Raw genomic sequence first — 12272 nt, forward strand, 5'->3', positions numbered from 1 at the left:
AGCTGTAAGTGTTCTCCTTGCACTCCTGAGGAGAGTTTTTTTAAAAAAAAGTCTGTTAGTAAGCGCATGACATGTCATCCTCTCTACTGTCTAGTGAAGTAAACCTGGTCTTCACTTTATTCACATTACTTGAACTTATAATACAACAGTATTGTATTAAAAATTGAATGTTTTATGTATTTCTTACGCTTCTGAACTTCTGTTTTGATACTCTTATTTCCAGATTGTCTCCCTTCAGGGTATCCGTGTTGTCCACACAGCGCAGTCGTGTAAGACTAGAAGTTACTTTTTCTTGAAATTCAGAATTAAAGTAATTAGGAAAGTAAGATGGTTCTCTTTAGTCTATTAATACAGTTTCTCAGTGTTTAAGCAGCTTAATTGTGTAATTATTAGTTGTTAGGTAAGGTTTTCAAAATCTTGTTTATGTTCCTTGTGACTGATGTTTATCTTTATTGGTATTCATTCTGCCTTCCAGTCTGCCTTTTGAAATATATTGCTTGTTTTTCTTGTAACAACAAATTATCAGACCTACTGGTTTTTTGGAAGCGCACAGCTCGACTACCCCAGTGATACTTTTTTTCCCCATTCATAATTGTGGCTTACATGGTCTTCCAGTGTAGTGTTTTTTCAAACACTGTGTTGGCTTTCTCAACCACTACAGCAAAACTGGACTCATTTTTTCCTCAGGTTATCAGGATGGTGGGAATCCTGTTTTTATTCAGGTCTACCTTCTCAGTCAGATTTACCTCTTCTAGGAGTTAATTCCATTTTGTTTCTTTTTTTGTTTTTGCCCTTCTATTCCTTCATTCCAGGGTTGAAATGACTCTTTTCTGAATTTTTAAATTGAGAAAATAAATTACACTTTCATTTTCTTAATATTGGAAAATTATTTTTAAAATTGTACATCTGCACTAACATTCCTTGCTATATGAGTGTGGAGAGTGGATGAGGTTGTTCCCAGAACCTTATCTTTCCAGTTCTAGTTGTTCTAGTAACAGCTGGGAAAAGTTTTAGAGGGTAATGTTGCAAGGTCTCAGTAAATTGAGCAGACTTAGGTTTATTTTGACATGGAACTACTATGTGTCATAGTATTTGAGCATTTTAGGAACCAAAGCCAGTCATCTGACCATAGCTAAGAAATACTGGAATTGTTACTTCATGAATAATTCTTTGCTATGGGGAACATCTACACAGATAGGAAATCTCAAGAAATCCTTGCTATGCTGGTGTTAGAAATATTACAGGGAAGAATTAAATTAGAGGTAAATAGAGACATCCTATGTGCAATATTCATTTAAATCTTATGATTATGCTTGCTGTTACAGCTCCTTTTTTCAATGTTAGTTGCCAAATGTCCTAAAAACATGGAAAACCAAGAAACAGTCCACAACTGTTTTAAATTTAAAGGTTTAATTGTGCCTTGTAATCTTCATTTCAACTGGACCAAATTTATGCTAGTCTAAGTAAAACATTGCTGTGAAAATGTTTGTTTTCTCTTGAGTGTTATCTTAGGATTTTGAAAGTAACTCAATAAATGAGAAAACACTTTCTGCATATGTTCATGTCTCACAGTAGTCCTTTATTAAAGCTTGCCAGAGTGGGCAAGAATTAATTTTCACTTAATTCTTGAGGTTAAAATATCCTATTTGTTCTCTTTATATTTTAGTTTATCTACATAAGCCCACATATTCCTATCTTGTGATTCTATGCTTAAATACTATTCTTGCATATTTAAGAGATTAGGTCTTAAATTAATGCGTGACTTTTACAAATGGCATGGTAAACTTCAGGAAAATGAATGTGAGGTAGTAGAATTTTCTAATGTGAGTGTGATTTTTTTTTTTCCATATTTAAGTAAATTGTGGCATTAGACACATTTGAGGGCACAAGTTTACTGTGAAAGTACTGTTTACTTATTAGTGTAATAATGAATAGTGGTACTGAGTTTAACATACAGAGTTTAACTCTGTGGAATTTTTAGCCTAACTCAAAACTTGTGACAAATACTGCTTCTGCTATTCTGCCTAAGGTATCAGTTATAGACAGAAGTGAAGGGTTAAATCGCTCCTAGCATTCACCAACAGCTATGAAGACTTTTCACTCTGTGTGAAGGCAGTAAAAACATTCAATGTCTGGAACCCTTTACAAAAGAAAGTTGAAATATGGCAAAAGAAATCTCATTTGTTTTTTTCTGAAGTTTCTATGCATGTGTTTCTGACCAGCTGATTAGAGGAAAAATGCACTCAGTGGAGAGTCAGCCTTCCTTTTCTTCCTTTGGAAAACAGTTAGTTTCTGTTTGTAAAAGAGGATTTTGGGGGTTTCTTTCGGTAAGTGGTCTTGTTCTAGTCAAGCTAATAGGCAATTTTTTTGCTTGGGATTTTTTCATGAGCTATTACCAAGAACAACAGTGGAGACATTGTTAATGATGACAATCTTTGAAATTCCTCATCAGTACAATAGGAAAGATTCCATTCTGTGTTATATAGAGGTGGAAAAGATAACATGAATCTGAATTTAGGAAAAAATGTTGTCCAAAGCTCTCCCAGTTAAAACAGAAGCTGAAGACATTTTACTTTCAGAAGAGAATAGATTTTTTGGGTGAAGGTGAAGTTTCTCTGAATGTAAACTCTTGTAAGTCACATATTTTGATTTTTTTTTTTACAGTGACATGGGAAATTGTAAAAGGTTTATTGGTTATTTTTACAATCCCATATGTACTTTTTATTTGATTATTTCACTGTATACATAAATGGTGTCTATTTTTGATCTATCTTTTCTAGTTTCCTATGTTTAAGCACTATTTTGGTTTCAGAGTTCAAGTAAATTTATTGTTTATTTACTATGTTCTGCTTCTTGTCTTCTACAAACTTTAGGAGGGGTTTACTGTAAAACTTTTGGAACTGATTAGTAGGTCAAATATAGCTGTCTTAAGATTTAGTAGGCTGTTGTACAGTAATGTGATGTTATTTGGGCACTCAATAAAATAGGCATGACCTCTATAGCTGTTTTTTGCTTTGTCTTATTACCTGTAGGTAAATCAATCGTGGTTTTTGTGGATTTTGTAGTTAAAATATTAATAATTAATATAGCAGAGTGGTATGGTAATTATTTTAGGAGAAAGTTGCACAATATAAAGGCAAAACCTCAAATGTTAGCTTTTTAGTATGCAGTGAATTCGGAAATAACATGAGCAAAAAAACCTTAGGAAATGTGGAGAGTTACATCATATGAAACTGTTGTTTTGATAACGACTTGATCCCAAGCACCTGTCTTTGTATGATATAACTTCTGTTGTGCATAATTTTATAATTAGGATCTGAAAATGCTGGTGAAAAAACAGGCTTTGTATTTAACTTTTGTAAGTGGTTAGAGATATATTCTATTACTTAGCCGTTAGTTTATCTGAAAGTACACCCACTATTAAACTGTTGGGGTTCATGCTTCTTTAAACAAAACAATCAATAAATCTCCCCTGTCCCCCAGCCCCCCCCCGCCATCAGTAGTAGCAAACTGGTGTGTTAGATTTAATAGAAGGCACAAAACAAAGCAAGATGAACTTGTCTAAAATGTATTCAATTTTATTGGTGGGCTTTCAGTCAACTGTTCAGGAGTACACATCCTGATTTTGGGCTATAGTCTGTCAGAGTCTCATGCTGTTAATGACAGTTTTAGCATTTCTTCCTGTAGTAAGTTACAATGTGTGATTTTCCCAAGACCTTGAAATTTTCTTGTTCACTACAGGGGGAGGCATGTTGGAAAGAGGTAGAGCCATACTTTTATTAGTAAGAGTAGGATTTTGCCGTTACAATTTAACAATGCTGTTTGATAAAGGTATATTAATTTAACTGTGAGTGCTCTTGGTAAAGTGCCAGTAACTGCATGATGAAAATGTGACTTAAGATATGTTATCCTCAGCATTGTTTGCTGAGAAGGGAGAATGAATAATTTTAATAGCAGTTGTTTATTTGCAGTAGACTCAATTTCATTTTCTCTGGTCAATTTGTTCTGTGAGCTCATGTAGTACTAGTTAAATGATGGGAGATTTTTATCTGCCTACACACAGCATGAAAAAGGAGCTTCACTGTAGCATCTTTTAACTTTTTGTTACAGGCTAGCTTTTTTTTGCAAGTAGTATTTTGATCATGTCTATATTCTGCTGTTTTTCCTGCACATGTGCAAATACAGGCTCTGCTATCAAGTAATATTTGCCTTATTCAGAGGAATATAAGAAAACTGTAGTGTTAAACTGAAGAGCATCTCAAATTCGAAAAGGTTTCCTTCCTGCATTGAGATTTTAGTTATAGTGGTGTCAAATAACACTAAATTATCAAGAAGTGCATATAGATTTACTTTTTTTTTTTTATGAGAACTCATGGAGACCGTTTTTCCCATCTGAGCAAAGAAAAATTCTTAGTCTGTATTGAGAGGAAAGCTATATTTAAAAAAGGATATAAGGTCAGATTTTGTGGTTCTTATGTGACCAAAGAATATGTAAAAACTTTTACTTCTGAAAAATGTTGTCTGTGACTTCCTTTTTACTCTTGCAGGATTCATAATCATTGGTATTGTTGGTTTTACTTTTCAAGGTACCCAGAAAATGGCATAATAGAAATGGACAGAGTTAATCTTCGACCCCGAGCAAGAACCATTCTGAAGTGGAGTGAGCTAAAAGTGGGTGATGTGGTGATGGTTAACTACAATGTTGAGACACCAGAAGAAAGAGGATTTTGGTTTGATGCAGAAATTACCTCTTTGAGAGAAATCTCAAGGACTAACAAAGAGGTTCATGCTAAAATTCTGCTGGGGTAAGATTTGCTTGACCAACTCAGAAAATCTCTACATATCATACGAAGTGTGCTTGGTTTGGTTTTTTATCTGCTAGTCACCACTAGATTAATGTCATACTTTCATTCCACAGCTGTTGAATTACAGAATTACAGTGCATGGTTTTTACAGTGTGCAGACTTAACTGTGAGTCAGAATTTTTGCTTTTCCTGAGATTGCTGGAGGCAACCATAAGGTCAGATTGATCAGAGTGTGTTCCAGTAATTTTTTAGATAACTGGGAACCCCTAGGTCTCACTGAGTATGAGTCATCTCTAACAGTTTGGATAAGTCTGCAAACTGGCTGAATAAATTTTCAAATAATAAAATATTTATATAATATTATAACCTCCAGTAAGTAAAGCGTGGAGCTGTGAAATGTGGGAACTGCAAGTTTTCATGGTGACTAAAATTACCTGAATATCTTTGCTTTGTTTTACTGTTTCATTTTAAAGTTTCCATACAGTTCTTAAGGAACAGTGTTTTCGGAAGATATCCATAAGATATTACTGTCAGTGAGCTGTGTTATTGCCTTCTTAGGGATGAGCAGCTGACCAATGACTGATTTAATGTTGGCATGTCCCACATTCACTCATGAGTGTTATCATTGTTCTGGGAGTGTATTCCTGAAAATGAATTGGACTATTAGCATACCTTGTAGTTTTCTTTACAAGAAAAGAGAACATTGTATCTATAGGAAGACTTAGTGTGGGACATGGTTAGTTGGAAGAGACACGTAGAAGTCTCTGTGAATCAGGTCTAATTCAGTATTTTCTGTAAAAGTGCAGTCTTACCTAGTACTGGGAAATAGAAAAGACATTGACTTGGTAAAGCATACAAGTAAATGAAAGTCTGTTTTGGGGGTGGTTTTTATTTTTAGAATTACAGGAGTTTTATTGGACAATCTCAGTGCATTCTGATCATCTTTTATTAAGTAAAGCTCGCACATGGACTTTTTTTGTAGGCAAAGCAAAAAAAAACCCCAAACTTGAAATATAAAGCTAGAAAAAAATGGGTAGATATTTTGAATTATTAACTTGAAAGAGAGAAGAGATTAAGAAATGGAGGGCAGTATCAATAGAGAGATGCAGATTTTCATTGTAGTGCATTTAGTGCTTCTGGCATTTGGTGAGTCAGGGATGGGCTTCATGACCTTCTATAAATAGAACTGTCCAGACAGCAGTTTACTTGAAGTTCAAATGTCTATTGATAACATATTTTAAAACTGTTGCCTATGTGCATTCTTTCAGAGTTTTCCCCATCTATTAAAAATAGGATAATCAAAATATGTTTTATATTGGCAAAAGGTGGCTAGTAAAAAATTCTGGTTGGAACTCTATAGGGTAATCTTTTCTATATCTAAATAAACCGGTAGTTATGCTTCAAACGAGAAGATGGTAACTTTAAATAATTATTTAATGTCAGTACTGTGGCAGGTACATTGGGGCTCCCCATGATACTTACACTTACTATCCTCTGAAAGGAATTGCAGGGGAAAACAACACAGTTGACAAATACCTAGTCTAAGGTGATGAATTTAAGTCCACTTTTCAAATTGAATCATATTTCAGAGAATTTTCTTCCTCGTTAAGAACTCTGGTTTCCTTTAAATGTCGATAGATCGTATATGCATGCAGTAATCAACTTGTTGCAGAAAGTAAGGTTAACTGAACCCTGCCATTTCTTAAATGTATCAAAGAATAATTCTGTATCATCTGTACTACCCAACTTATTCCACTCAATTAGTAGTAAAAGAACAAGACAAATCTCCTAGTATTCATAAATTTGTGTAAGGAACATGCAAAAATAATTGCTTTGAATTTCAGGCATGTTGATTTGCAAATTAAAACCAATCTCAATGTTTCATTTTTTATTAATATATAATATAAATAATGTTATATAATATATAAAATAATATAGAAATATATTTAGATTAGAATTATAATGCAATTGTTATTATTTTAATCCATAATAATATAATTAATATTTTCTCTTCTATAATATTGATATGTGATTATGAGTTCTTAACATTATGTTAGCATTAACTATTTGTCTCAAATAAAGGTGAAATTTATTTTGAATTTTTTATGATTATATGTTCGTGAGTAGTTGATTGTATGCTAATGACTAGTTTTTTGTGCACTACTTAAGAACAGCCTTAGCAGGCAGTAAAAAGGGAGGCAGAACTCTTAGGTTTGAATCAGATATATTCATCGCTTGGACTTTTGTTCCTTTGTGGTATTATACCAAAGAGACTTTGTATGAAGCAATTTTGTATGTGATATTTAAAGGTTTGATTTATTGATCTTGGTTGCTTTTGACAAAGGTTTCATGAAGCTGTTGACATAATCACAGGAAATAACAAGAATGTGCTGTTTGTGGTCATGCTTTGAAGCTAGTAGAACGTATGATGAATACTTTTTTTTGGTGCACCTTTTGACGTGTGTTTGTTTGGTGTTACTTTTACTCATGTTGTAGTCATAACCCAAAGGAAAATTCCTGTACAGTCTGTCATCATTAGTTCATCTTCTGGAAAGTATATATGAAATAGAGAATATTACCAAAGAGAGGAAGAGACTGAACAGGGGAGACAAACATCATTATGCAGAATAATTGACCGCTTATCATTAATTCTCATTTGTGCAGTATTCACATTGCAGCTGAAATTTGTAACTGCAGAATGTCTAAAACATACCAAACAGGATTTACTGTGTCTCAGATGCAAATACTAGGGAAACAGCGGTGCTTTGACCATGGAATAGGACCTTAGGGTTCTCATGACTGTGTGTGCGTACTTGCAGTTCAGCATCTCTGAATGTGAGATTCCTAGTTCAGAGTATCTGTGGTACTTCTGAACTGATTTTAACTGGCAAGTTGCATCTCCAGTTGTAGATATCCTCTGTTTTTGTCTTTGGGGATCATGTTCTATTTCATAATGACAACACTTGTTTGTAATCGAGAATAATATGACTTGTCATCTTTGAGGCTAACTGTTCACAATTTAACCTTGGAGCCAGCAGATGTATTTAAATTCACTGTACCAAATCAAATCAAAGTAAATCAAATGATGCTCTGCATTTGCTCATTGCTAGAATTGAAGATAGAGACAAAATTAGATCTTAGTTTTCTGCAGTAAACCCTTGAAAAGTCTGAGTTTAGCAAGGACTCTGTCAATACCAAGACTTGTATTTTGCTTAAACCTTTGGAGATGTGTAAGAATGTAGATATAAATTATACAGAGTGAACATTAAACGTTCACTCATATCTTCTTTAGATGAGTGAATATTTACTGAATGTCTTCACCAATGCAGCTGTAGAGGAATGTAATAGAAGGGTCCTAAATTTTCGTGTTCATATTTGTCATCCTTTAGTTCTGTAGATTTTTGTATGAGCCTTCCTGCTCCCAAAGGAGGAATATTTATTTTTCAGATTACTTTCTCTTAATTTTTATATATTCTTACTGTGTTTTTCTTGTAACCTGCCAGATCTGGTGTTTGTCTTCCTCTTTTTTTTTTTTGTTATGGAATTCATTCATATTTATCATCTTACTACTGCTTTTATTCATATCTAGCATGTTTTATTCTCAGAATGTAGTATGATGTTTTAAAATTATCTTTATGCTACCTGTACAGATTTTACGTTTAATTTCTTCCTTTAGTTCTTTTGGACAAGAGTCTCCATTTATGTTTAACTTCTGATTTTTTAAAAATCATACATATATTTGTTTTTACAGCTTTGCAAAGGCACAGAAATGAAACACTTTACAGAATAGTGAGGTATTCTGTAATAGTGAAACAAGCTGTGCATAGGGTTTTTTGTTTACAGTTTCAAGAATTCTTGTGCTTCTGTGGATTTCTCTCTAGTTAAAAAAGTTATTGGCAATTGTACCTTGTTTTGACACTTAGGAAAATAACCATACCATAATTCCTATCACTCTCAGTATATATTGTGATAATCATCATGTCTGAGTTGTTGTCATAATTTGATGCATGCCCAGTAATGTAGTTCTCATAGTGTTTCTTCTGTAGGTCTGAAATTTTCGTTAGTGTGGTTTATGCCTTACTAGAGTAATTTTCTACCCAAAGTAATGTCCTGGTTTATTTATTTTATTGTCGTGTCATTGATTGTCCCTGTTGGACAAAAGAAATCATGTTAGCTGAAGCGTTGTGTGAGTATAATTCTCTGTTTGAACTTAGAAGTGAAGTTTACTGGAAATAAAACTCTTCGTTTTTAAGTTCCAGGCTAGGTTTTTAACCTTTCTTCGGTTGCGGTTTCAGTTTTGGGGAAAAGTCAATTAAAATATACAATGGACACAAGGACAGAATATTATTAAAGAGACTTCTGTGTAGTGTGAAGTGCCTTCTGTTAATGATTCAGGTGTACAGGACAAACTGCCCAGGAGATATTGGGACATCAGTAGTTCCTGGGTTCTAGAGAAAGGTTGGTATCCAGGATGTATTGTTTCTGTCAAATGTGAGACAGAAGAACAGTGTCTGACTGAAAATAACTCATGAAGAGAGCATGAGCAGAGTTAATCCTGTAACCATTCACCATGGTACTTGTCTCTTTGCAAGCTCTTTATGAGATACAGTACCTTGATGCATCAAACCCTTGCCGTTGATACAAGCTGGGGATGAACAGATCAGAGCAGCCCTGCCCAGAAGGACTCGGGGGTGCTGATGGATGAGAGGCTGGACATGACCCAGCCATGGGCACTCACAGCCCAGAAAGCCAAACGTGTCCTGGGCTGCATCCAAAGCAGCGTGGGCAGCAGGGCCAGGGAGGGGATTCTGCCCCTCTGCTCTGCTCTGCTGAGACCCCACCTGCAGTGCTGCATCCAGCTCTGGGGTCCCAGCACAGGAAGGACATGGACCTGTTGGAGCAAGTCCAGAGGAGGCCACCAAGATAGTTGAGGGGGACGGAGCACCTCTTCTATTAGGAAAGGCTGGGAGAATTGTGACTGTTCAGCCTAGAGAAGAGAAGGCTTCGGGGTGACCTAATTACAGCCTTCCAGTACCTGAAGGAAGCCTTCAAGAAAGCCAGATAGATGGCTTCAAATTGAAGGAGTAGGTTTCGAGTAGATATGGGAAGACATTTTGTAGTGTGAGGGTGGTGAGGCATAGGAACAGGTTGTTCAGGGAGGCTGTTGATGCCCCATCCCTGTTGATGTTCAAGGCTAGGTTGGATGGAGCACTGAGCAGCCTGGTCTAGTGGAAAGTGTCCCTGTCCCTGGCCAGGGATTGGAACTAGATGGTCTTTAAGGTCCCTTTCAAGCCAACCATTCTATGATTCTATGGAAGAGTACATTTTGAGAAGTATTTGGCTGACTTACTGTAGAAAGCTCTTTCATGTTTCTTTCTCCTTTCCCTTTGGAGAAAATTTTCCATTTTACAAACACTTCCTGAATAGTTGTGATGGACAGGTTCTACACAGATCATAGGTATTCCTCCACACTATTTACCTGCATGCTTCCTTGTTGTACCTTAAAGAGGACAAATCTTCAGGACATTCCATTGAATAGAAGGGATTTGAAGGATTACTCTTTTAAGATTTCCTTGTCCATAATTCTTTTCAGATATGGAATAAATATTTTATCTTCATACTTCCCTTTTCGTCATTTTTAAAAAGAGAATATAAAAAGTAACTGATTTGTCCTGTGTGCCATTTCCCTGCCTGATCTTAACTAGCAATATGGGGAAAACTGATGCTTGATTGTTTCAGGTTGGTTTCCCAAAGTGGAGGGAAAGTAGACTAGATACTTGTAATTTTTGTTTAGTCTTTTAAACTGTGAATATACTGTTCTTTGAAATTGTAGAATTTTCATTGCAAACCAAGTCTGCCTTACAGAGGGAGCCCAAGAGTAAGTAGCCCAATTATTTAAGATCTTTCTAGTCCTGCTGGTGAAAAGGGTAAGACTTTGGAGGGCAAATCATCCCAAGGAAAAGGAGTGAGCAAATTCTGTGGATCAAAACCTGGTTAAATACCAAATGTCAACAGACATTTGACTTTTAATAATGCCACTTTTTACTTTTGTTCCTGACAACTGGAGAAAGGCAGATACTGCATCCGTTTTAAAAGAGGGCCAGTCAGCCTTATTTCAGTCTGTGGAAAAAAAGGGGACAGTTCTCTTGAAGTGCTGGCCAGTTGGTGATGATTTGGAATAGCCAGGGTGAAATTTTTTTCCAAGAGCAAATCATGCCTTACAAGCTCCTCTGCCTGCTGTGATAAAATTATTATCTCTGTGGCCAAGGGTAGCGCAAAAGATGTAATTTAATTCAATGTGTAAGTGTCCCATAATATCCTGTCCCAGTCTGGTGATTTCTGTACTAACCTGGGAGAATGGACAACCAGGTGGGTTTAGAAAAAGAAAACACTGAATGATTGGGCTCAGAGGATAGTGGTTAGTAAGTTGTACACTACCTGGAAACTGATGACAGGCAAGGACCTGCAGGGATGTATCCTGGGACCCATACTGTTCAGTCTCTTGTGGCAATACAGTGGACTCTGGCCGAGTTTGCAGATGCATGAAACTGATGAAAATCCAAGGGTAGTACTGCCAATCAGAGAGACCAGAACAGGCAGAGGAGGACTGGGTGGCAGGAGACTGAAGAACATCAAGGTGGATAAAAGCAGAGTTTTCTTTCACGTGGGGAGGCACAGCCCCTTGAAGCAGTACTGACTGGAAAGCAGCTCTGATGAGAGGGATCTGTGGGTCTTGGTAGGCAGCAAGGTGAATATGAGCCAGCAGTGTGTAATGAAGATTAACAGTATTTGGACTGTAAAAAAAGAAGGATAAGTAGAAGACTTTACTCTCCTTTACTGAGCACTAATTCAACTGCATCAAGACTATTCCACTTGCCTACTATTCCACCGATGTCAGAACGGACACCCCCCTCTCATCTAAATGCACAAGAGAGAGACACATAAACTGCAGTGAATTTCAGCAGAGGGGCAGAAAACTGATTCTTTGGATTGCATCTAAAAGCTTAATGTTTCAATTAATTATGTATTAAAACATAAATTGCTCTAACATCAACAGAAAAAAGCGTAAGTAAAAACTGTTAAAATTTCAAATGTTTTGGGTGTCATAACCATTGCTATAAGATCAAAGTATATTTTGAAGGTGAAGAATGGGTTGACTTGGATCTTGAGGGTTTTGTTTGGTTTTCCAGAATATAAACTATATCTTCAGTATTTGTAAGTGTCCTTTCTCTAATAAACATGCAGACTTGGAACCACAGAGTCTTTTGACTTGCTTTTTAGGGGGGGTGGTATTTAGAAGTGTTTTGAAGTTTAATTTCTTCCCTCTGAGGAAAGTAAGTCCAAACAGAAGAGGAAGAACAGAAGAAAACAAATCTGAGTGCAAAAAGGCAAATGGTGGGTGGGTGGGAAACAGTGGTGAATACATTATTAGCCAAAGCATTACTAAAAGAAAAAAGGAGTGGTGTT

The 12272-nt window shown here is 35.9% G+C and overlaps 1 protein-coding gene across 5 annotated transcripts in view; it reads left to right on the forward strand.

Annotated features, from left to right (window-relative positions):
• The window catches only part of UHRF2 (ubiquitin like with PHD and ring finger domains 2), a 78969-nt gene that overhangs the window by 25900 nt on the left and 40797 nt on the right, over window positions 1–12272 (forward strand). For all 5 annotated transcript variants that reach the window (XM_082301937.1, XM_082301938.1, XM_082301939.1 and 2 more), the window contains exon 4: window positions 4587–4805. In XM_082301937.1, coding sequence (XP_082158063.1) covers window positions 4587–4805 — 219 coding nt within the window. The remainder of the gene's footprint in view (window positions 1–4586; window positions 4806–12272) is intronic.

Source organism: Coloeus monedula (genome assembly GCF_965178545.1).
Source record: "Coloeus monedula genome assembly, chromosome: Z".
Classification (NCBI taxonomy): Eukaryota; Metazoa; Chordata; class Aves; order Passeriformes; family Corvidae; genus Coloeus; species Coloeus monedula.